This window comes from Prionailurus bengalensis, chromosome D4, assembly GCF_016509475.1.
Source record: "Prionailurus bengalensis isolate Pbe53 chromosome D4, Fcat_Pben_1.1_paternal_pri, whole genome shotgun sequence".
In the NCBI taxonomy this organism is placed as follows: Eukaryota; Metazoa; Chordata; class Mammalia; order Carnivora; family Felidae; genus Prionailurus; species Prionailurus bengalensis.
In genome coordinates, this window is record NC_057359.1 from 31,670,524 (window position 1) to 31,698,377 (window position 27,854).

General features: G+C 33.7%; 1 protein-coding gene across 2 annotated transcripts in view; it reads right to left on the minus strand.

Annotated features, from left to right (window-relative positions):
- KIAA2026 (KIAA2026 ortholog) overlaps positions 1–27,854 on the minus strand; it is a 133,954-nt gene that overhangs the window by 25,436 nt on the left and 80,664 nt on the right. Inside the window, exons 5-6 of one of the 2 annotated variants that reach the window (XM_043565402.1) lie at positions 21,467–21,556; positions 6,501–6,616 (exon numbers count right to left, since the gene is read on the minus strand). In XM_043565402.1, coding sequence (XP_043421337.1) covers positions 6,501–6,616; positions 21,467–21,556 — 206 coding nt within the window. The remainder of the gene's footprint in view (positions 1–6,500; positions 6,617–21,466; positions 21,557–27,854) is intronic. The other variant, XM_043565400.1, reaches the window with a different exon arrangement.

The window sequence follows — 27,854 nt, forward strand, 5'->3', positions numbered from 1 at the left end:
TTTATCAGATGTGTCATTTGCAAATATCTTCTCTTATTTAGTAGGTTGCCTTTTAGTTTTGTTGACTGTTTCCTTCCTTGTGCAGAAGCTTTTTATTTTGATGTTGTCCCAATAATTTATTTTTTCTTTTTAGGTTTTTTAATGTCCCAAACATTTATTTTTTCTTTTTGGGTCTTTTGATGTTGTTCCAATAATTTATTTTTTCTCCTTAGGCCCTTAATCCACTTTGAGTTTAGTTTTGTGTATGGTGTAAGAAAGGAATATGGTTTCCTTCTTTTGCATGTTGCTGCCCAGTTCTCCCAATACCATTTGTTGAAGAGACTATCCTTTTCCATTGGATATTCTTTCTTGCTTTATCAAAGATTACTTGACCATACAACTGTGGGTTCATTTCCATTTCAATACCATTCCATTGATCTATGTGTCTATTTTTGTGTCAGTACAATAAATACTGTTTTGATTACTACAGCTTTGTTAATATAACTTGAAGTCCAGAATTGTGATGCCTCCAGTTTTGTTTTCCTTTTTCAAGACTGTTTTGGCTATTCAGAATATTTTGTGGTTCCATGCAATTTTAGGGTTGCCTGTTCTAGGTCTGTAAAACATGTTATTGGTATTTTGATTGGGATTGCATTAAAGGTGTAAATTGCTTTTTGAAGTACAGACATTTTAACAGTACTTGTTCTTCCAATCCTTGGGCATGGAATGTCTTTCCATTTCTTGGTGTCTTCAATTTCTTTCATCACTGTTTTATAGATTTCAGAGTACAGGTCTTTTACCTCTTTGGTTAGGTTTATTCCTGGGTATCTTATTATTTTTGGTGTAATTGTAAATGGGATTGATTCCTTAATTTCTCTTTCTGCTGCTTCATTATTGGTGTATAGAAATGCAACAGATTTCTGTATATTGATTTTGTATCCTGTGGCTTTACTAAATTTGTTTAGCAGTTCTAGTCATTTTTTTAGTGGAGTTTTTGGGCTTTCTATATATAGTATCATGTCATCTGCAAATAATGAATGTTTTACTTCTTCCTTGCCAGTTTAGATGCCTTTTATTTATTTTTGTTGTCTGAGACCGCTGTGGCTGGGACTTTCAGTACTATGTTGAATAAGTGGTGAGAATGGACATCCTTGTCTTGTTTCTGACCTTAGGGAGAAAAACTTGTTGAAGGTTTTTTACCATGAATGATGTTGTATTTTGTCAAATGCTTTTTCTGCATCTACTGAAATGATCCTATGGTTCTTATCTTTTCTCTTATTGATGTGGTATATTACGTTGACTGGCTTGCAACTATTAAACTACCACTACAACCTAGGAATAAATCACATTTGTTTCTGGTGAATGATCTTCTTAATATACTGTTGAATTTGGTTTGTCAGTATCTGTTGAGGATTTTTGCATATATGTCAATCAGGGATATTGGCCTGTAGTTATCTTTTTTAGTGGTGTGTCTGGTTTTGTTATCAGGGTAATCCTGGCCTCATAGAATGAATTTGGAAGTTTTCCTTCCTTTTCTATGCCCTGGAATAGTTTGAGTAAAACAGGTATTAATTCTTCTTTAAATATTTGGTAGAATTCACCTATGAAGTCATCTAGTCCTGGAGTTTTTTTGTTGGAAATTTTTTGATTATTCATTCAATTTCTTTCCTGGTTATTAGCCTGTTCAAATCTTCTATATCCTCCTGTTTCAGTTTTGGTAGTTTATAAGTTTCAAGGAATTTATCCATTTCTTCTTGGTTGTCCAATTTGTTGGCATGGAGTTTTTCATAATATTTTCTTATAATTATTTGTACTTCTGTGGTGTTGGCTGTTATTTCTCCTCTCTCATTTGTGATTTTATTTGAGTTCTTTCTGTTTTTTCCCTGATAAACCTGACTAGACTTCTATCAATTTTAATTGTTTGTTTGTTGTTCTTTTTCTCACTCCCTTAGATGTAAGGTTAGGTTGAGATTTTTCTTGCTTCTAATTGAGCCCTTTATTTCTGCTTTATTATTCCTTATCTCTGTATTAAGGGTCTCACTCCTGTCTTCCACTCTCTTCTCAGGTCCACTGAGTATCCTTATGATCACTGCTTTAAATTCTCTATCAGGCATATTACTTATATCTGTTTGGCTGTGGCCTTGTCCTGTTCTTTCATCTGGGATAAGTATCTCTGTCTACTCATTTTGTCTGCCTCTCTGGGTCTGTTTCTCTGTGTTAAGAAAAGCAGCTATGTCTTCTGCTCTTGAAAGAAGTGACTTTATGAAGAGGAGGTTCTGGAGTGTCCTGCAGTGCAGTGTCCCCTATTCACCAGAACCTGGCACTTCAGGAGAATGTCCTATGTGTATTGCTTATGCCTTACTGTAATGTCCAAATCACTTTTCCTTTCAGAGCAGTCCTCTGGGCTGACCCTCTGCCTGTTGTGGGCTATGCTTACTCTGTGGTATTAGTGGGACTAGGCCGACCAGCTCTAAGAGGGGAGAGTTCACCAGGGAACCTGGAAGTGGGCAATCGGTGTTAGTGAAATTATATTGGGCCACTAGTCCTCTGCAGGATCTCTCAAAGCGCTATGGCTGTGGGGGATGTGAAGCTGGTCTGGGCGCAAGATGATGGCTGGGCATGGCCTGCAGCAGCAGATATGCACCTGGAGTCTGGGCAGGGTACCTATGAAACTTTAACAAAACTTGCCCTGAGTGCTGGTATCTGTGCAGCTTTGTCTCCTATAGCTGGTTCTATGTTTATCCTGAGGGTCAGGGAGGAAAATGGTGCCTGCCAGCTTCCTCATTTTGAAAAAAGTTCACCAAGTCTAAAATCAGTATGAACAGATCTGTTTCCTGTTTGTCCCTGGCGTTGTGTAAACTGCTGTTTTTATGTTGCCTCTCTGCACAGGCTGTTATCTCTTTAAAGGCAGGAACCCAGCAGCTATCACTTACCCTCCTGGCTCACCCAGTGCTTAGTCAGCAGACTTTTAAAGCTCCAGGCTCCAATTCCCACTGGTTTTACAAACTCATGGAATTCAGCCCCTCTGGTTTTTAAAGCCAAACATTATGGGGATTAGTCTTCCCCATTGTGAACTCCCTGGCAGAAGTACCTGTTTCTTCACCCTCTCTGTGTACACAGCCCTCTCCCTCCTGCTGGCAGCCTCCCTCCACATTTTGGCAGCCTCCCTCTACATTTTGGACTTCCCTAAACTTTCAGATGCAGCTTCTTCTCTATATTTAGTTGTGGAGTTTGGTCTGCCAGTCTTCAGATTGCTCTCTGATTTATTGACTTGGGTGGATGATATCTAGCTGTAAACATGGGATGGTGTGAGCTCAGGATCCTCCTACTCTGCCATTGTTCCCATGCTCCCCCAGACCAGTATCTCTTATAAACACTGATGCAGAAATCCTCAACAAAATATAAGCAAATGGAATTCTGCAGCATACTGAAAGGACCTGAACAAATGGGATTTATTGCTAGAATGCAAGGATAGTTCAACATATGAAAACTGATTAATGTAACATACCACATTGACACAAGAAAGCAAAGAAACCACATGATCATCTCAATCATTGCAGAAAAAGCATTTGACAAAATTCATCATTCTTTCATGATAGAAACACTCAACAAATAGAAGGAAGCTATCTCAATATAAGAAAAGCCATAAGGAAAACCCATAGTGAACATCACACTCAATGATGAAAGACTGAATCTTTTCCTTCTAAATTTGGGTAGAAGGCAAAGATACTCACTTTTGCTACTTCTATTCAACACAGGACTAGAAGTTCTAGACCAAGAGGTGCCTGGGTGGCTCAGTTGGTTGAGTGTCCGACTTTAGCGCAGGTCATGATCTCACGGCTTGTGAGTTTGAACCCTGCATTGGGCTCTGTGCTGAGAGCCCAGAGCCTGGAGCCTGCTTCCGATTCTGTGTCTCCCTCTCTCTCTGCCTTTAACCCACTCGCATTCTGTCTCTGTCTCTCTCAAAAATAATAAACAAACATTAAAAAAAAAAAAAAAGTTCTAGACCAAGCATTACGCAGGAAAAAGAAAAGGCATCCAAATTGAAAAGAATAATCTTTTCACAAACAACATGATCTTACATGTAGCAAACCCTACAGAGCCACAAAAAAAATTGTTAGACTTGGTGAACTTTTTTCAAAATGAGGAAGCTGGCAGGCACCATTTAGTTAGTTAGAACTAACTAAATGAGTTTAGCAAAGTAGCAAGATACAAAGTCAACACGCAAGAATCAGTTGCATTTCTATACAGTAACAATGATCAATCTGAAAAGCATCTTAAAACAATTCCATTTTTAATAGCATAAAAAAGAATAAAACACTTAGGAATTAATCAAGGATGTGAGAGACCTGTACAATGAAAAGTACAAAACACTGGAGAGAGAGAGATTAAAGATGACATAAATAAATGGAAACACATCCATGTTTATGGATTAGAAGACTTAATATTTTTAAGATGTCAATACTACCCAATGGGCTCTACAGATTCAAGGCAATCCCTATCAAAATCCCAATTATATTTGTTACAGAAATAGAAAAACCTATTCTAAAACTCGTATGGCATCTCAAGGGACTTGAGCCAAAACAATATTGAAAAATAAAAACAAAGTTGGAGTGCTCACACTTCCTGGTTTCAAAACTTACTACTAAACTTACTAATAATTTCTTGGGAATTACACCAAAGGCAGAGGCAACAACAAAAAAAGACAAACTGGACCTCATGAAAAATTTCAAAAATTGCTCATCAAAGGCACTATCAACAAAACAGAAAGATAACACACAGAATGGAGGGAAACATTTGCAAATCATATACCCAATAAGGGATTAATAGCCAGAATATACAAGGAATTCCTAAAAATCAACATAAATCAACAAGCAGATTCAAAAATGGGCAAAAAACTTAAATAGCCATTTCTCCAAACATATGTAAGTAACCAATAAGCACATGAAAAGATACCCATTTTATTTCAATATTATTAATCATTAGGTAAATACAAATCAAAAGTACAAAAATATGCCACCTAGTGCTCATTAGAATGGTTACTAGTAAAAAAAACCAAAAAAAACCAAAAAAAAAAAAAAAAAAAAACACAAAAAAACAAAAAAAACCCCAGAAAATAACAAATGTTGGTGAGGATGTGGAGAAATTGGGATCCTTGTGCATTGTTGGTGGGAATGGAAAACTGTACAGTCACTTGGAAAAGAGTATGGTGGTTCCTTAAGAAATTAAAAATAAAACTACCCTACAACCCAGCATTGCACTACTGGGTATTTATCCAAAGGATATGAAAATGTTGATTCAAAGGGGCACACGCACCCCAAAGTTTATAGCAGTGCTATCAACGACAGCCAAATTATGGACAGAGCCCAAATACAAATGTCCATCAACTAATAAATGGATAAAGAAGATTGTGTGTGTGTGTGTGTGTGTGTGTGTGTGTGTGTGTGGTGGAATATTACTCAGTGATCAAAAAGAATGAAATCTTGCCATTTGCAACAACATGGATGGAACTAGAGTGTATTATGCTAAATCCACTGAATATGCTGAAATAAGTCAGTGGGAGAAAGATAAATATCATATGATTTCATTCTCATGTGGAATTTAAGAAACAAACAAGATCAACATAGGGGAAGGGAAAGAAAAATGAAATACAATAAAAACAGAGAGGGAGGCAGACCATAAGAGACTCTTAAATACAAAGAACAAACTGAGGGTTCATGGAGGAGCCATGGGTGGGGGGTGGGCATTAAGGAGGGCACTTGTTGCGATGAGCACTGGGTGATATATATGTAATTGATGAATCACTGGGTTGTACTCCTGAAACCAATACTACACTTTATGTTAACTACTTGAATTTAAATAAACAAACAAATAAAAACAAAACAAAACAAAACAAATAAAATAAAAATAGAATTACCATATGATCCAGCAATTCCACTTCTAAGTATATACCCAAAAGAAGTGAAAGCAGTATCTTGAAGAGATATTTGTACACCCATGTTCTTAGCAACATTATTCATAATAGCTAAAACATGAAAACCACCCAAGCATCAGCACTGACAGATAAATAAGCAAAATGGTATACACACACAATGAAATACTGAGCCTTAAAAGGAAGGAAATTCTGACATATGCTACAACGTGAATGAACCTCGACAATATTATACTAAGTGAAAGAAGATAGTCACAAAAACACAAAAATATAAATGCTGTGCATTACATGAGGTACTTAAGAGCAGTCAAATCATATAGACAAAGTAGAATGGTGGTTGTGAGGGGTGGGTGGAAAGGAAAATGGGGAGTTATTTAATAGGTACAGTTTCATTTTTACAAGATAGTAGGGTTCTGTTTAAACAGCACTACTTTTTCAGGGCTTAGAAGTGCCTTGCACACAGCAGGCACTCAAAAATAACTGTTGAATTATAAATCAATGGAAAAATACCGAATGATTCCAGAACATCTTCCCATAATCACAAGTTAAGAGCACTAAAATAAGTAAAACGTTATAAAGCTCAAAGTACCTGTTTCTTTGAAAAGCTTTCATCAACTTTGGTTCCCATGGCAGCAACTCATTTAAAAGACGTATCAATGTACCATGCAATTCTTTTACAGCTTGCCTCCGATGATACCATTTGCCCTAAAAACACAATATTAAAGTAAATCCTTTAGATTTAATCTAAAAGTAAATGTCAAGCCTTATTTTCTGAGTAAAACACAAAACAAAACACCAATACTCATCAAATGAGTATATCTTTTTTAGAAGGTTGCAGAAAGGAAAAATATTCTGTAATAAATTTATAGTATTTTAAAGATTCTCAATTCTACTAGAGAAATCTAAAACCTATTTAATCAAACAAGGAGACAAAATTTTTTTTTAAGTTTTTAATTGGGTCAACTGTAAATATTTTAATAAGTCATTTCTAAATACATGTAAAAATACAAACATTCATAAAAATTCACTAAATATGTAAATGGTATGGTTCACTTCTGTAAAGTTTTTGTAATTATCCCAAAGAGTGGGAAAAAAGAGAAAAAAGTCAGGATTGTTATATTCAAGCACAGTCTTAACAAACTTCCTTAGGAAGTTTTACAATTATTTTTACTTAAAAATATTTCCAGCACAGACAAACAGATAATGGTCATACTTTTCAACACTATAATGCTACAGCTACACTGAGTTAATAATTACTGACACCCCCTCTCCATTTGTTAAGTATTATCCAAAGTATTTAACTCATATATCGATCTCTATTTCTATCTATCTGTATCTCTATCTAGAAGGGGAAAAGGAGGGAGGGAAAAGGAGGAGGAAAGTGAGGAAGAGAAGGAGGGGAAAGAATGGAGGGGTTGAATGACCATGAGAGTACACATGTACTTTAGTGTTATGAAAACCTTTCTAATGTACGTGCCTTTTTAGTCTCACTTAACAAATGAAACTAAGGCCGAGAGATTAAATGACTTGCTTATGGTCCTATGACTTGAATCCAGATCTACCTTATGTTGAAGTACAAGTTCTTAGAACTACATCACTCTACTCTATCTACTACATCACTCTACTCTACATGTCTACTCTTTAAAGCTGTATTGCATAAATTCAATGACATAGGTTATAAAAACCATTAGTAAAGATACACTTCACCAGTACCCATAAAATTATTCAAATACCATAGGAACAATAAGGTTACAGAAGTTATATCATTAGGTAGTCAACTCCCCCCTTTTCCACAATGTTAGTGTATACCTATCACCATCACCATCTTCATCATCATCATCATCATCACTACCATCTTCATCATTTGCTGCTCTATAACCATGTGGTATTTCTTTTTTTTTGTTGAGATATAATTCATATACCATACAGACCACTCATTTTTTTCTTTGTAACAAAAAATACACAACTATATATTTGTGGATCACAATTAACATGCAAAAATTAGACTTCATCTCATAGCAACTATTGAGTTAATTTACCACATAGGTAGAACACTACGGCAGAAAAATAACCACATCCTAAAGCAAAATGTATTCTGAATCTGTGCATAAATTTCCCAATTTTATATATATATATAACCGTCAACATTTCAGCCACTTACTGAAATGTGAAATTTATCTATGTATGTGAAATTTTAGTCACAAACATAAATGATGAATAGTGTAGTTCCTACTCCAACAGAATATTTATGCATGTAGAAATAAACAAGTACATTTTTGCTTCTGAGGTTTTTATATCTTGGAAGGGAACTGTTTATTAGAAGAGTAGGAAGATTTGGGATTATATGTGTGCACATAATGAGTATGGAACCTAGGCTCAATGATTAACCCTTATCTTTTTAATGGCATGACAAATCAGACTACTGTGAAAAAATTTCAAGGAAAGTAATTATTTCATATATTGTTTATATATTATATCAATCATTTATATGATATATTATATCAATTATATTTCATATAATAAACTAGACAGACTTTTCTTCTTGTCAAATGCTTTCTCAAAGGACTCAACAGTAAGTTATATCTCAAAAGTTTATTTTCTCAAAAAAAAAGGGGGTTAGAAGATAGTATAAAGTGCTTATTCTAACCCATGAAAACAAAACTATTAAACAATAAACAATACTTTTATTTAGGGAGAGGTAAATGAGGAAGATGAAAAGGCAGATGACAGACAGTCACCCTAAATCCTTTGTGGAATGAGGTAGTACTCTCAGTTAAAAAAAAAAAAAAAGGTAGAGATTCTTTTTTTTTTTTTTTTCTTTAACAGGGCATACAACAGCATTATTTCTCAACTTTTTAACTACTACTTGGCTCAAAAATGAAATGGTAAGAATAGAAGCAGAAAGACGAAAGGCATGAGTAATGAAGGTTCAGGGAGACTATCATCTTTGTGGTATACTTAATTGGAAAAGTGTTAAAAGACTAGAGAGTACCAGGCATTCTCTTTTTTTCTTTCAATTTTTCTTTATAATTTTTATTTATTTTTGAGAGAGAGTGAGAGAGAGAGACAGAGACAGAGAGGGAGACACAGAATCTGAAGCAGGCTCCAGGCTCTGAGCTGTCAGCACAGAGCCCGGCGTGGGGCTCAAACTTAGGAATCACGAGATCATTACCTGAGCTAAAATCAGACATTTAACTGACTGAGCCACCCAGGCACCCCGAGAGCACCAGGCATTCTGAAGTTTTTGTAACTGAGGGTTATATGGGGGAAGAATGGCAGATGCAGAATGAACCTGGGTAGTATGGCTTCTATCTGGATTAGTGTAGTGGTGATGGTGTGGGGAATGTAGAAGGACGAGCAGTATTGTGGGACCTTGAGACTAGGTAGGTGAGGCAAAGGAATAGGAGTTTGTGTAGCTGAATGTCATTATTTTAAGACATTTGTCAGCTGTGTTTGTGTCTCTATTAAATTATAGCATTAATTTTTGTAGAAAAGACATTAAAAAGATTAGGAGAATTTTATCTTTTGATTTTGATTACTAAATTTTAATTAATCTAATGTCCAGAAAATATATTACTGAACTATCCAACTGTATATACAGAGAAGGGATCATAAATATTAATCAGAGAATAGAATTCTAACTTTCATATAATTCTGTCTTATCTGCTGACCTGTTTGAAAATGCCTATAGCTTTCTAACTTTATATATGTTTTTTGGCCTTCTTCCCCTTTTTTAATATTGTATATTCTCAACTTGGGGTGGTGATGGTATGGTATTTCATTATTTAAAAATGCATATTTAATTATTATATATTTGGAAAACAAAAAGTCTATTATTCTCATAAAAGAAATTATAGAAAGAGTGATAAAAACTAGAAGATACATGTAAAGAATACAATGACCTCAATAAAGGATATCACTATATCCTGCCATGGGGTATGTGTGTCCACAGTTTTTATGTTTACCAAAAGGGGATACACATTTTAAAAAGTTCAGAATCACTGCACTGGGACTGGTATTTTAGGTAAGGTGATTTAACCACTTGACAGTAAAAAGAAACTCACACTGCCTGTTTCATTTACCATCTTCTTTGGTCAATAGAAACCAAATGGAATTAATATAACGTGTCCCCTCCTACTTAGTGGTGGTCTTGGAGTGTCACAGTATACAATGAAACTAATATAAAGAGAAAAAAGTTACGAATTTTTAAAAGAAGTTAGAGATGGTAACCATCTGCCTTAACTTAGGTCTAATGTAAAAATTTATATAAAATCAAACATATATGTTATATATATTTGATATATAATATCAAATTTCCCGAATTTAAATCAGGTCATTAACTAAAAGCTAGCAATAGCTTTTCTGACTGATCAGCTTTATTTACATATACAAAAAGGCAAAACTGAGAACAACTACTGTGTTTCTTCTAGGATGAAATTATTAAAGCTAAAGGGAAGGAGGAGAACATAGACTCAGTGAAACACAGGGAAGTGCCTGTAGACAGAGGCAGACTTTCAGCTAGAATTCTAGGTCTTCTGAATGTTAAAATCCCTTCTTCCACACAATGCTGTCCCACTTGGCCTACATACAGACAATTCTTAAAGAATAAGAGACTGTATTACCTAAGTACCTATCTTTACACGTAGGTGTCTCTGTAATGCAAAAATTAAAATCTATAAAATTTAGTTTATTTACAATATTACTTAAAATTATACTGTTCTAAAGTTTAAAACTGGACTAAAAAACACGGAAAACAGCAAATTCCTCATCTTCAAACACTTAAGAGAGAATATGGATGTAATAAAAATCAGAAAGGTTCTTACAATCTTTATCTGTAGATATCAACACAGAATTGAAAATAAAGACAGTAGGTATAGAAGGACTAGTAAGAGGTCATTTGTGAAACAGTGTTATAACTATTTCTCTAATAAAAAAATATTTTATAAGCTTTATGTATATAAATGTAGTCCTAACACTTTTTATAAACAGGTATGTGAAAAGGTGGAAGAATAAACTGTTTTTCATTTAATATTATTTTCATTTAATATTTCATTCAATATTAGAATTCTATTTTCAGGGATAAAAACTAACTTGTAAGATAATCCCAATGTATTATGTGAACTTAATAATGCAAACATTTACTGAAGGTCACGTTAAAAGAGGAGAGTAATATTTTTCTTTTATGAATCTAAAATAAAGTTTAACATAAAGTATGAATTTCAAGCATACACCATAGAGCCAAAGGCATTTAATATGGTCTAAATCTGAAGCTTACCTTTCAATACTTCTCATCCAATGTCCACAGCAGCTGCAGATTGCCAGCTCCCTTTCCATGAGATGCCCCAAATGTCAAACAATGGAGGTATTATAACCTCATAGGGATTACTACAAAAAGAACCTGGTCTATGGTTACAAGATAAAACTTTTATTATATTATGCAGTTTTATAAGTTTCTGAATAAGATACACTAATAACCTAAGGAACCATACAGGAAAAGAAACTTGAAAAAAAACTTACAAAACTACACAATATTATAAAATGAAAAGCTGAGTCTATGTGTGTGAAATGAGTGGGGAGGGAAACTTACCTTAAAACTAAAGAACGATTCCATTCTGCTGCAGTAATCAGGGATGGGTATGACAGAACCAGCATAATGCTGGCTGGGGTGTTGCAAGGACAGGGAGTTGGCAATCTACTGATGCTGGAGACATTGGACACCTAAAAGAAGAACAAAAGGAAAACAAATAAATTCCAGGTTCCTTACATGTCTCATCATCATGGATGTATTTTACACATTTTAATAATTGTAGATGCTTTGAATGTTAAACTTAGGTGAAAGTAACTTGTTTACACAAGTCATCCTATTACTTATATAGATTTTCTTATAACATTATATGTAAACAAAATAGCTGTTGACAGCTATATGAAGAAAAAAATAAAATCATATATAAATATACAAAGAATGCTTTTATAAATTGAGAAGGTACTAATGTGTTAAGAACAGTAAAAAAACAAGATGTATATAACAAAAACATCAATACTATTCTTCTATACTCCTTTATTTACAAATGTTAGATCACAGAAACTGGACCATATGACAAAATATTTTTTTGTTACAGGCTTGGCTCTTGTCACATTAATTGTGACAAGGGATTGGAAAAGGGATTAAATAACAATATATCGAGCTTTTCAAATAAAATGCAAATAACTTTGAGAAAAGCTAACTGTACACAAAGGTGTCTCATTTAAAATCACTAGCAGTATCTGAAGGTAACTTGTAAATAATTTCAACTCCTATGTATAAAAACACAGCGCAAATCAAATTAACTATAATTAAGTATATTAATAAACCAATTATTTGGCATTCTCCTTAGTCTAAATAATATTAAATGAAAAGGTAGTATTTACTTTTTCTTATTGCTTACCTAAATAAACTATCATCATACTCATGTATTCCTGCATACTCACAGTTTTAGGGGTAAAGTATTACATTCACCTTTTTGGTATACAGTCCCTTGGAAAAGTGCTAGTTTGACAGTATAGTGAAATATATGCTTATTAACATCAGAAAAGTTAAAAGGTATTAACACTGCCAGAGGTTCTAATATAAACTATCTCATGCTAGTATTTTCTCTCATCCATTTTCACCTAAGACTAATCTAACAGAAAAAGGGGCACCTGGGTGGCTCAGTCGGGTTAAGTGTCCGACTTTGTCTCAGGGCATGATCTCACAGTTTGTGGGTTCGAGCACCGCATCGGGCTCTGTGCTGACAGCTCAGAGCCTGCAGCCTGCTTCAGATTCTGTGTCTCCCTCTCTCTCTGCCCCTTCCCCACTCACGCTCTGTCTCTGTCTCTCAAAATAAATAAACATTAAAAAAATTTTTTTTACAGACTAATTTAACAGAAAAGCATTTGTACTTTATTTTAAAGGCATCCCACACTGAACAACATATACAACATGCCCATTATATATCCATAATAGCATTTAACTAGAAAGCATGAAAACAAACAACTGCATCAATGCTGAAAATTTACTGCAAATTTCAATGGCATTTAGTTTTGTAGAGAGGAAAACTGGGTAACAGATCATATTCCTAGTCAGGTAATTACTACTACTGGGGAAGAAAATCTAACAATATGTATGTACAGATGGTATATAACCACTTTCATTTACAAAGAAGAACGAATTCTGGATTGGAAATTAACCACAGGTTGAGTATCTGAATTTGACCTTTTTCAAAAGTAAATGGTGGTAGCAAATAAATTGATAAAATTTGATCAATCTATACCTGATATATCAGAAAGGTGGGTTCTCAAGCAATTCACTGCACAGTCTGAATCACTAAGCAATGCTACATTTGGTATCATCAGAGCATTAAAAAATTCCACATAAGTGACATGAAGATTGGGACTATCTGAAGAGCAAGGACAGTAACCTACTTATTTTTACTTTCTCAGGTTCTATCACAATGCCTAGCACAGAGTGGGCCTACAAAAAGTATTCAAACTACATAAGTAAATTTCTTACTTAACTGAGGTTTTCTGCTCAGATGCAAAAGATTTATTAATTGAGGGAAATATGTCTTCTAGATTTTCTGAACACACAATGAATATAATTTAACTCTTGATGACTTGAATCATCATAAACAAATTATTGTGTTACATTTTAATACAGTGACTCTCAGGGACTGTTCACATTTCTCTATGATCTGTACTTCTACATCAAATGATTATTGACTATATTTTTGGACTACCAAGACATACTCTTACAGGTTTTTCTAATTGCCTGTCAGTGTTTCATGCTACTGTCAATAAACCTGCCTTAAATTGCTCTTGTCCTAATTAAAAGCACCTACTACTACTTGTTAGCATCACATATTGTTTAAAAAGTATTTACAGGTAAGCCTTTTTCTATATTAAAAATAATTTTAATTCCAGTGTAATTAACATACTTTATATTAGTTTCAGGTGTACAAAATAGTGGTTCAGCAGTCCCACATATTACTCACATGCTCATCAAGTGTACTTTTTAAAAAATGTTTATTTATTTTTGAAGAACGGGTAGAGAGAGAGGGAGACACAGAATCTGAAGCAGTCTCGAGGGTCCAAGCTGTCAGCACAGAGCCCGATGCGGGGCTCAAACTCACGAGCCGTGAGATCATGACCTGAGCCGAAGTCGGATGCTCAACCAACTGAGCCACCCAGGTGCCCCAAAAGAAGTGTATTCTTAATCCCCTTCACCTCTTTCACCCATCCCCTCTACCTACCTCTCTCTCTGGTAACCATCTGTTTAGTCTCCTATAGTTAAGAGTCTGTTTTTTGGTTTGTTTCTTTTGTGCACTCTACACCCTCTATGCGGGCTCCTTTCTACTCTCTGCAGATTCTGAGTTGATATTTCTTTAATATGTAATGTATCATTTTTTTCTTTTCCTAAAGTCTGGTAAAATGGTAGGGAAGTTCTATTACTGTTCAATTCTCTCAGTTTTTTTTGTTTTTATATTTTTTACCAATTCACAAAATGCATTCAACTATTCTATCTTTAAAATTTGGGGTCTTTCCAAAGAGTTCAATATCTTCTGTAATATAAAAAGTTGGAATGATGTGAAGCTTATGGAGGGGTGCCTTAATCACCCCAAAGATTTCAATTCAATTTTCCACAACTTTTGTCAGTGGAACGTAGTAACTATTAAATAGCTAATACAAATTTAGTTGGTGCTTTGAAACGTATTTGACATATAAATGTTAGTTATATTTGTGTGTGATATGTTAATTCAGAAGGGTTTAAGCCACACTATGAAGCTCTAGCTATAGAAGAATCTGTAATTTAGTTCAATTCTTCCTTTGAAGCTCACTTCAATTATCTGCCTGATATAAAAATACAAAATAACCCTTTTCCCTTTTAATTGCAACTTTCTTTTGAAGAAAAGGGGTTTTCAAGTAATTGTTCTTACGAAAGTTTCCCTAATGGGATTAAAACTATGCCAAACTGTAATTAAGTAGAAACAGTGAGCTCTATTAACAGGGGTTAAAATCCAGTTCTAGGTTGAGTAGTTATTAAAGGTCAAAAAAAAAAATACCCAAAGAACAAGATTTACGATAGATATAAATATGGATAATGCATTCTTAGATAATTCAGTAATTAGTTGATTAAAGCTTTGTCTTACCAAATATTGCTCTGGTTCATATTTCCTGTCATCTAACTTTCTTTTCTGTTATTTTGAGCATGTCAATTACCATCTGATTGTTCATAAAACACATATGTTTTCTATCTCTCCACTATACTCTCAAACAAGGGAAGTAAGCAGGTGTCTGGAGTGTTTGGTGACTTCTGAATTAACACTGCTTGAAAAGAAAAGATTAAGACTTTCATAAAAGGACAGAAGCTAGCTCAACTAATCCTGTTTAAAATTAAAAATTTATCCTCAGGGTTGGGAATAAAATCTTAAACTCTGTAAGTGGGTTCTTTAAGGATAAGGACTATGTTTTAATCTCTGGACCCCTACCAAGTTCCTGGTAGTATGCATAGCACACAGAGGACAGTGAGGAAATACAAGCCTTATGAATAAGACTTGAACCTATAACTAAGATACATACAGAAACTTATTTTATCTGTTGCACAGGCCTTCCAGAAGGTTGTTTTATTTTTTTCAAAAATGTATTTATTTTGAGAGAGAGCACACACACACATGTGGGTGAGGCGGAGAGGGAGAGAGAAAATCCCAAGCAGGCTCCACACTGTCAGTGCAGAGCCTGAGAGGAGGCTTGATCTCAAGAATCGTGAGATCATGACCTGAGCCAAAATCAAGAGTTGGATGCTTAACCACCTGAGCCATCTAAGCGCCCCTAAAAGGTCGTTTTAATTTTTTAAAAGCTTCACATATGACTGAAGACGTGATTCCCCACCACAGCTGAGATAGTTTTCAGTTTTGTTAACCAGTAGTTTACCAGAAAATCTAGAATAAGAAAATGATATATATAATGATGTAATTGTAAAAATTTAAGTATAATTAATTTTAAGGACAATTTAGAGATTATTGCAACCATATCTACAGGAAAAGCCATTAAATAAAGTTAATTAGGGCATATTCAGGACTCTGAAGGTATCTAATATTCTTTACACTCTAGTAAAATAGATTATGCACTCTCAACAGCTGGTTATAAAATAATTATGATTTGATGCTTCACTGTGAGCACATGGATATAGAATACAGAGAGGAGGGAAAAATCCCATAATCTTTCATTAAAATAAAATTTGTTACAGGTGTTAGAAAGTGAGATTAAAATATAATAACCCTTGGCTGCATATTAAGGCTATACTACATGCAATTATGTTTTGGGGGTCCTGTATAAAGTCACATAACTTTTAAACATAATTTGACTATATTTTGCTATTTATCTGTTTCTACTCCTTACTGTATCTTCACTTTTTAAGAATATATTACAGCATCTTTCTGAAAATGAATAAAGAAAATACATATACAATCATGTTATTTGTAATTTCTTCATTTCCTATATAAAGGAAGGTAAAGGTAAATGGTGAATATACTTGAAAGAGGTCATAAATCATAATACATTGAAAACAGCTGGATATGAAGCTAAGGTCAAGAATATTTTTTAACTATCTGATGAACTACAAAGGGTAAATGTTAATACTAACATTCACAAGTTTCACCAAATGTGAGTCTGAATTAGAAGTATATGGTCTACTAAAAGTACTCTCAATTATGGGAGCGAGTATATGATTCCATTGATTTCTACCTAACTTTCAAAACATCAACTTATTTTCTCTCCATAATAGGGAGAATAGGGCCCTTAGCAAATATAGGCTTATGCTGGGGTTTTGCAATTTCCACACAAATGACATTTGAGGCCAGATAATTTTTTATTGTGGGAGATTATCATGTGCATTATAGGATCATTATAATGTAGGATATTTTTGAGGCCTCTATCCACTAAGTGCCAGTACCACCTCTTCAACAACCAAAAATGTCTTTAGACATTGCCAAAAGTCTCCCAGGTGGGGAGAGGAATCATCTCTGATTGATAACCAGTGGCTTATACAGAACTCTGTGATCAAAAAAGGGGTGCCACCATCTCTGATAAAAGCTTCTAATTTCTCTAACGTTTGGTCTTGTTAATGTACACCCTTTGGTTAGGCAAGAGAAATATTATTATTGTATGATGAATTTAAATTATCTTAAGAACATAATAAAGATTAATTTTATTCACTACTTGAAATTCCTTTCCAATTCTTAACATGTCTTTTTATATATTATAATCATTAGTCACGTATCATTTTATATATTTAAAAAATTTAACATTTCACAAATTATTTCCATGTAGTAACAATGACCTACAAATATTTTATTTTACTAGCTTTATGATACACTACTGTGTTAATACTGTTTGGTTAGACATCTTCCTACTGTTGGACATATAGGCTTTTTCCAAATTTCCACTATTAGAGGTAGTCTGCTCAACACACTATTGTGTAAATTGCTTTTGGAGATAGGGCATGAAATGGGGAAAGTAAAAGTTAAATTCCAAACAGGATTACAGGCTCAAATAGCAAGGCAGTTTTATAGCTTTTCTTATATATTGATCATGATATTTATCCTAAGTGTTGAGTTACTTAACTACTAAAAGATAGAAAAGAAAAAAAAAAAAGAAAAAGTCTTGTATTTTAAATTTTAGTTTCTCTATATTGATAAGGCTATCATTCATCACTATATAATCCAGACAAGGTTTCTTTTCTTATAAAAAAAAATTTTTTTTTTTTTTTTGCCAAATTGTTCACACTTTTCCTTATACCCAAAATTTTGACTGAAAGCAATACTAATATATTTCAAATACAACAGGATCAGGCAAATTTATCAATAATCTGAGCTCTATCTTTCTGGAAAACTAATACATTTCCTCAATCTAAAAAGATATTTTCTGGGGCACCTGGGTGGCTCAGTTGGTTGAGCATCCAACTCTTGATTTTGGTTCAGGTCATGATCTCAGGGTTAGTGGGTTTGAGCCTTGTGTGCGTCAGGCTCTGCACTGACAGCATGGAGCCTGCTTGGAATTCTCTCTCTCCCTTGCTCTCTCTCTGCCCCTCCCCTTCTTCCTCTCTCTCAAAATAAGTAAATATTTAAAAATTAAATAAGATAAAAATATAATTTCCAAACAGACAATGTGAATTTTATCTGTTGACTAAAAACACAAAATAAAAATAAAATGTTATGATTTTCTCCTTTAGCTCCCTGAAGAATCCTATGATCTAAACAATAATGAGGAAAACAAAGTTTAAAAACTGTCAAACTATATACTTCTATTTATCTCAACCAGATGTCTCACTTTAAACAAATCTCAGGTAAATAATTAGGTATAACACTGCAGGATCTAAAGGATGTTGAAAGTTGCTTCCAAAATTGAAGTAATGGTATCAAGTGTGCTCAGACAAACTCAAGAAAATGAAAGCATTTTTCTCCTTACATGATTAACTATAAATGGAATTAGCTGTCTTACAAGAATGAGTAAACGATCCAGATTTTTAAAAGATTATAAACTATCTGAAGAGGCTCTGCAGAGAAGAAATCCTCTAAAGAAGTGAGGTGTTTGTATGAATCCATATTAAATCCTCTATCACATAAATATTTGTTTTTAAAAATGGCTTATGACAAATAAATGTCTATATGGAATAAATCCTCTTTGTTACTGGAGCATTATAGATATAAAAGCTGATGAGTAACAGAACTGTTTTGATTCTGAATACTATTTTAGTTTTGACAGTGATATCTTATGAAGATCAAAATTAATACTCTATTTGTCAGGCAATAGTGAAGGAAGTCCACAGGCGAGGAATCAGTGAAAATGGCTACCACCATCACCAAGTTCATGCATTTCTCATTATTAAGAAAGTCTCTCAGGTCCTTACTACAAGTCCAATTCTTATAAATATTGTTACTTCCTTTGTAATTCACAGTATATTAGCTAAGGCAAGTACATGGACAAACACAAGAAACAACAGGTTGACCAAGAAAAGATAACAAAAGCAAAAATACAAACACACACCTTCAAAATATATAACATAAAGGTCTTTTGGTAAATGTTTAGAGTTATTGATATCAATACACTTTTACGGTATCAGTATAATTATGGATATTCATAATGATCCTTGAATCATCAAAAAGTGTTAAAATTTTGTTGAATATAGTACAAGGAGGCAGGGAAGTTTCTCAGTAAATGATTAAAATAAGAAATTAAAAAGAAAGGAAGGAAGGAATTTAGTCCTAAAGTTTAGGTTTCAGTTACCTAGAAAATTCAGTTCAGTGAAACATCTTATTCCAAAATGATGCCAAATAAATTGATATTTAATATTAACATAACATTCAATAAGGTTAGTTCCTATGACTAACATCTACCATACTCAATAATAGCTTGTATAGAAAAATAAGGAATGACAGATAATAATATGTAAACTTTTATGGTCTATTGTTACCTTTATGCTGTGTGGCCATTTCACATGAAAACAACCTTTTAGGCAGTTTAAAGGGAAATAGCTCTTATGTTAGTAATCTCAGTAAGATTATCCCTACTAAGTACAGTCCCAAGAATTTCTATTTCTTGAAGAGCAGAAAACATATTTTAAAACTAATATGCAAATATTACGAATCATAAACAAGTTAAAAATTTAGAGTCACAAAATTTAAAAATTAAACCCTGTATGTAACCTAAAACTATCTGATAAACATGCCTCCACAGACTACAATGTCAAATATTTGTAATCTATACTTTCTTTTACCCTTCTACTTGTTCCTGTAAAGGAAGGCAATATGCATATACCTCCTACCACTAATGGAAGTGAGGTGGATGGCTTTACAGAAAACTCTAGGATACTTGCAGAAGTCTTTTTCTCTTACAATGTATGCTGTAAGTAAGTACATAAATCAGTTATGCATAAAACTATTTATTGAAAACAACACCCTAATTTATAATATGGGAACAAGTTAAGAGGCATACATTATGTTTAACCATAGCATAAAAAACAATTAGCAAATTTACTTAACAGAATTCTATTTAGACTCATGAAGAACAGACAACTCACTAAAAATAAACAGCTTCTACAAAAACTATAGATAACACCCTGATTAAAAGACTATTCTTCCTATTAAAGAACAGAATTAGTCCTTTATGATCATATAACACCAGATATATTAAAAATAGCTTTGCTGAGAAAATATTTTAATACAAATGTTGTTTGAAAAAACACCTGGTGTTTCACATCAACTACCCATATACCAAAGTGTGTATGTGTACACACACACACACACACACATGTATACACACATAAGTGTATACACACACACACACACACACACACACACACGAACACAAAAGAATCTAATAAGGGTCTAAACCATTTTTAATAGAAATATTTCTAAAAATAACAGTTTTCCACATTCTCAGATTGTATACTGAACATAATGTTTTTTTGTTAATTAATAGCTATCACTATGAACATTATCCTATCTCTTAGATTATATCGATATTCTCAGAGGTATCACTTGAAACTTCTGAATGCTTATGGCTGTTTTATGCCTCTGTTAAATAACCTCAGAAGGTTGTCCTTTAATGGCATTTAAGTCTCTTCCCTTCAGAGTGCTACCAATATATGTTTCTCCTAAACAGCATATAAAATGACTACTACAAGTCTGCTGATATGAAGCTTTGCTATATGTATCACTATCCTTATTTTATACATAATTCTAGATTAACAGGTTCTGAGCAAACACCTAAAAGTGGCCTCATGGCATTCCTAAGCCATAAAAAAAAAAGGTATTTTTAAAATAATGATTGATTTTCTCCAATGCTTAAAGCCTTCACATTTGCTGGTGTATAACTGTGTTTCAAATATGTAATATCACTGAACTATTAATGCCAGTTAAGCAAGTATCACTGATTTAATAAATAACATAAATGAGTATTTTACCAAGTGTCGAGTGAATATTCTTTTCTTTATATTCTCTCAAGAACTATAAAAAATGAAGGTAAAATTGTGAATTTAGAATATATAAAGTTTAAAAAAGACTTTAACTGATAAAGCTGTTTTAAAAGACATACTGGTAAGTATGTTTCAAAAACATCTGGGGCAGGATTAAACAATTTATATATTATTTATGTCACAGTTAATTAAAATTTTTATGTTAATAAGCAATAAACTTCCATTAAAAGCATATAATTATTAATTAAGAATATCTGCAAGGCAAGCTTTACCCTAAAAACTACCAGTCAGCAAACAACCAACCAGTATATTGGGAAATATTCTAAAACTATACCTGATATAAACCAGGCAAACAAAATTTAATTTACTTGCCCTGGTACCATTTTTCTCTATGAAAAATGAAAACCAGACCACACAGAAGAAATAAAAGGAACAATGTTTCTATTTTTCATTGCAAATTTTTATGTAACCCAGAAAAACAAGATTAAAAAAGAAAGCTTTAGAAAAAAGCAGGAATAAATTTTAATGCTAAAAATAATAGATAGAACTTTTGGATCAACACCTACCGATTTTTTTCTACTGTTTTCCAGATCTTTGAGTTCATTCTCGATTTTTGTGATTAATTCCCTGAGTTCATCAAGATTAGTGCAAATAAGCTAAAATAAAACACAAAAACACAGCTTGATAACACATAATATAAAACACCCAAAATGTGGTAACAGAAGTTGATTTAACATACACTAAATTCACAATTATTTGTATTTGTAATAGTAAAAAGCAAAAAAAATCCCACAGTTTATATTTTAAAATATATCACTTGTTATAATGTATGAACTTCAGGCATAGCATAAAAATAACTGACATTTCAACCCTGGTGGTTTCATACCACACCCCTCTGTTCTCAGCTTGCTTTATAATCCAGGTACTTTCTTAACGTTATCAGCTTTCAGCCCAGAATGACAAAGATCTGGAAACCCACCCTATAATTCACAGATTACTGAATCACCTTTAAGAAATGCTTTATCAGGCAGTATCCTAGTTGATGAATAAATGTGTCCCTGGAGAAATGTCATTATACCTTTGCTTTAGTTTGCTAACTATATGATCAAACTAATTGTATTATGGTTGGGACTGCCAAGAAAGAAGGATTTCCACTATATGTAATACATATATTCAAAGAAATAAATGACATTAAGTACACATTCTTAATATGATCTTGTAGTCTTTAATAAAATCATCTCCATAGATAGCATCTATTTCTTTTCATAATTATATGGAAATATAATTTTACTTCACCTTGGTAATATTGACAAATGGCCAAAATAATTGGTTATTAGTTATGAATAATCAAACTAGTTTGGCTTAACTAAAGCTTTAAACAGTGAAGTGTCTGGGACACCTGGGTGGCTCAGTAGGTTAAGTGTCCGACTTCAGCTTAGGTCATGAATTCAAGCCCCGCATTAGGCTCTGTTCTGACAGCTCAGAGCCTGGAGCCTGCTTGGATTCTGTGTCTCCCTCTCTCTGTTCCTCCCCCGCCTGCATTTTGCGCCTCTCTCTCTCTCAAAAATAAATAAACATTAAAAAATAAGTAAAAAACAGTGAAGTGTCAGCAAAAATATTAATAACTACATTTTAGTTCTTGTAAAATTATACTGAGTTTTTCCCAATATATTTAACTTTTCCCTAAAATAATTTAAGCCCATATTTTAAAAAATCTATTATAAAAAAGAAATGTTTCTAAAACAACTGCAACTACATAAAGAGGAAAAGTTTTAGGTTAATGAAAGTCTTGTAATGTTTATACTGCATGATAATTAAAAAAAATACTATACTTATAAAGCTATTAATTCACCATAAGTTTTTATCAGCCCAAATTTATTATATTCATTAATTTCTGTGTAAGGATACTGTTTTCCTAAAAGGCATATTTTTTTGTAAAAAAAACCCAAAAAACAACAACAAAAGAAAAGTGGGTTACAACAAGATTATTCCTAGTGATAACTGTGTGACAAAAATGGGAAAGTAGGACCCCTTTTAACTTCATTATTAGGTTAAGCCATATGAAATCACTGATATACCCTTGATCTACCTAAATGGCAATATAGTTAAATCTAACAGACTAAGAAAAAATCACACATATTATAAATTATAATTAGTATTAACAATTATTATTAGAAATGCCTACATACTTTCAAACACACAGAACTGACGATGAAGAGAAAATATGCATTTAAGTAACTCAAATAATTTCAAGGGTATAAAACACAATGATGTAGTAGGACAGTGCTGCTAATATTTTATTATAAACTACACATTCCCATTTGCCAAATCTAGAGTCCTGGAAGAAATGCTAATAGGCAGTGGACTGGACAACTATGTGAGTGCCTCTAAAATTTGATAATGTCTTCAACTTCTATTCCATTTATAAAGCTTCATTGTTGGTCCTACACCAGGTTTTTAGTAACTACTCACTCAGTGGTAACTAAACTTCCCATTGTAAAATCTGCTATTCTGACTAACATGTCAAATTTGCCCCAGAGCTTACAGATGGGTTACATGCCTTTTCACTGAACTTCGTGTGGTAGTTAATATCACAGCACAGATTTCTCATTTGCACACATGGCAAAGCACAGAGGAATTTTCACCTGCATCTTAGGTGTCTCATTATACAAGGAATAAGGGTACATTTTGCATGTATAGTTTGTAGAAACTTACAGTAACAATGAAAACATGCACCCCAACAACCAGACACACTCTAAGAAACTTAAAATCTTTCAGTTCATAGGAATCAACAAATACTTAATATTCCATTTAAAGGAACACAGTTTTGAAGTCAAACTATGAATATTATGTATATATTAAAATAGTCCTTCAAAGTGGCTTACCAGCTTAGTAAGTTGTATACAAAAGTCAATGCTTCTCAGACTTTAATGTGCATAAGAATCACCTGGGAATCTTGTTAAAATGAAGTTTTTGATTTAATGGGTCTGAGGTGGTACCTGAGATTCTGCATTTCTAACAAGTTTCCAGGTATAGGCCACATACAGATCATACTTTTGAGCAGTAAGGTTCTAAATGATTAAGAATTCCAAATCTTCATGGCTTCTGAAACACTCTGGTACTACAGAGTTCATAATGAACAACTAGCTTAACCAAACTCCCCTTACCCCCAAGTCCCCTGTAACCCTATAATAGATAAACGTATTTATTATCTTCTTGCCAAACCCCCAAAACAAGACTAAATGCACATCCAAATATAAGGCTCAAACATCAAATTCCCATAGAATACACTAGGATACATAGTCCTGAGCTCTCTTTCTTCTTGAACAGTTAATTTTCACTAAACAAGTACCATAAAAATCAACTGATAAACTCAAATCCAAATCAACATAAACCTGTTAGTATAGCTTATTGAGTAAAGCAAGACACTGAAAATACCTAGATGAGTCGTCAGACTCCATAAACACAAAGGTTTGGTCCTAGCCTTTCCACTGGTTGTTAAAAAGATTACACATGCAAGTCTTCGCACCCCGGTGAAAATGCCCTCTAAATCACCAGTGATCAAAAGGAGCAGGTATCAAACACACTAAAATGTGGCTCATGATGCCTTCTTTAACCACAACCCCACAGGATACAGCAGTGATAAAAATTAAGCCATGAACGAAAGTTAGACTAAGCTATATTAAACAGGGTTGGTAAATTTTGCGCCAGCCATGGTGGTCATATGATTAACCCAAATTAATAGACTAAGGGTGTAAAGTGTGTTAAAGAGAACCCTGCACTAAAGTTAAATCTTAACTAGGTTGTAAAAAGCTACAATTAATATAAAAATAAGTCACAAAAATGACTTTAATTCCTCCTGTTACACTATAGGTAAGACCCAAACTGGGATTAGATACCCCACTATGGGTGCTTTATATCCCTCTAGAGGAGCCTGTTCTGTAATCGATAAACCCCAATATACTTCAGTACCCCTTGCCAATTCAGTCTATATATTGCCATCTTCAGCAAACCCTACAAAGAAAGAAAAGTAATAACAACTATCATATATCAAAAAGTTAGGTCAAGGTGTAACTCATGAGGCAGGAAGAAATGGGCTACATTTTCTATGTAAAAACACAATTCCCTATGAAAATTCTTATGAAACTGAGAACTCAAGGAGGATTTAGTAGTAAATTAAGAATAGAGAGCTTAATTGAATTGGGCCACGAAGAAAGCACACACTACCCGTCACTCTCAAGTGACATAAACCTAAAGACAACTTATTCAAATAACAAAAACACAAGAGGAGATAAGTCATACCAAGGTAAGCATACTGGAAAGTATGCATGGATAAACCAAGATGTAGCTTAAAGCATCTGGCTTACACCCAGATTTCACATCAAATGATCATCTTGAACCAAAGCTAGCCAAAACAACCAAAAACTCAACTAACATGAAACAACCAAAACATTTAATAAATTCTTACAAGTATAGGATAGAGAAATTCAAATTGGCGCTGTAAAGAAAGTACTGTAAGGGAACAATGAAAGAAAAATTAAAAATTCTAAACAGCAAACATTACCCCTTTGTACATTTTGCTTAATTAACTAGAATAACCTAACAAAGAGAAGTTAAGCTAGTCCTCCCCAAACCAGACAAGCTACCTATGAACAACCTGTGTAGAATAAACTCATCTATGTTGCAAAATAAGTGAGAAGATTTGTAGGTAGAGGTGAAAAGTCTAAGGAGCCTGGTGATAGCTGGTACCCAGAAGAGAATCTTAGTTCAACTTTAAACTTCCCTAAAAACCTAAAAATTCTAATATAAGTTTAAAATATATCTAAAAAGTTACAGCTTTTTAGAAAAAAATACAACCTTGTTTAGAGAATAAGCATAAACACAACCATAATTGGCCTAAAGGCAGCCATCAACTAAGAAAGCGTTAAAATCATCTTAATACCAAAATATGCAACCAACTCCTAATTTAACACTGGGTTAATCTATTTAACAATAGAAGCAACAATGTTAATACTTGTCCTTGCATAAACTTAGAGCAGATAACACAGTTAACAATAAGATAAAAAAATCCAGCTATAAACTAATTATCAAACTAATTGTTGACCCAACACAGGCACACAACTAAGGAAACATTAAAAGAAGTAAAAGAAACTCAAACACAAACCCCGCCTGTATACCAAAAACATCACCTCTAGCATTTCTAGTATTAGAGGTACAGCCTGCCCAGTGACGTTTGTTAAACGGCCGCAGTATCCTGATCTAAATGGCTGTGGTATCCTGATCATGCAAAGGTAGCATAATCATTTGTTCTCTAAATAGGGACTTGTATGAATGGTCACATGAGGGTTTTGCTGTCTCTTACTTCCAATCCATTGAAACTGACCTTCCCGTGAAGAGGCGGGAATATAATAATAAGATGAAAAACCCTACGGAGCTTTAATTAACCAGTCCAAAGAAATCAACTCAATTCAACCAACAGGGACAATACATGGACTGACAATTTAAGTTGGGGTGACCTCGAAGAATAAACAACCTCTGAGGGTCTGAAATCTAGACCAACTAGTCAAAAGTATTACATCACTTATTGATCCCCAAACTTGATCAGTGGAACAAGTTACCCTAGGAATAACAGCACAATACTATTTTAGAGTTCATATTGACAATAGAGTTTACAACCTCGATGTTAGATCAGGACATTCTGATGGTGCAGCAGCTATCAAAGGTTCGTTTGTTCAACAATTAAAGTCCTACGTGACCTGAGTTCAAATTGGAGCAATGCGGGTTGGTTTCTATCTATTAAACAATTTCTCCCAGTATGAAAGGACAAGAGAAATGAGGCCTACTTCACATAAAGTGCCTTAAACTCATTAGATGATATAATCTCAATCCAGACTTTGTTAACTTCCACTGCCCAAGAATCCGGGTTTGTTAGGGTGGCAGAGCTGGTAACTGCATAAAACTTAAACCTTTATAATCAGAGGTTCAACTCCTCTCCCTAACATGTTTGTAATTAACATCTTTTCACTGAACGTCCCAATCCTCCTTGCAGTAGCTTTCCTAACACGAGTAGAATGTAAAGTATTAGGATATATACAACTTCACAAAGGACCAAACATCTTGAACATACAGGCTACTGCAACCTACTGCAGATGCGGGGAAACTTTTTAATAAGAGCCCCTGCAACCCCTCACATCTTCCATATCTACATTTATTATAGCACCCATTTTAGCCCTCTCACTCGCCCTAACCATCTGAATCCCCCTGCCAATACCATATCCACTCATCAACATAAACTTAGGAGTATTATTTATACTAGCTATGTCAAGTCTCGCCATTTACTCAATCCTATGATTATGCCTTAATCAGAGCCCTGTGGGCCATAGCTCAAACAATTTCATACCAAGTTACATTAGCAATAATCCTACTATCAGTACTGCTAATAAATGGATCCTTTACACTATCAATGCTAATCATCAGTCCCTTTATGACCTTTAGCCATGATCTGATTCATCTCAACCCTAGCAGAAACTAATCGGGTTCCCTGTAGAAGGAGAATCAGAACTTGTATGTGGGTTTAACATTGTGTATGTAACAGGTCCCTTCACCCTATTTTTCCTAGCAGAATACACCAACATCATCATAATGAACATCCCCAATCTTATTTTTCGGAGCATTCCACAGCCCATATTTACCAGGATTATACAGCGTCAACTTTACTGTTTAAACCTATTCCTGACAATTACCTTTTTATGAATTCGAGCATCCTATCCATGATTCCAATATGACCAACTAATACATTTATTAGGAAAAGAACTTCCTACCCCTCACACTGACCCTATGTATATGACATGCATCACTACCTATTATTATAGCAAGCATTCCACCCCAAACATTAAGAAATATGTCTGGTAAAAGAGTTACTTTGATAGAGTAAGTAATAGAGGTTTGAATCCC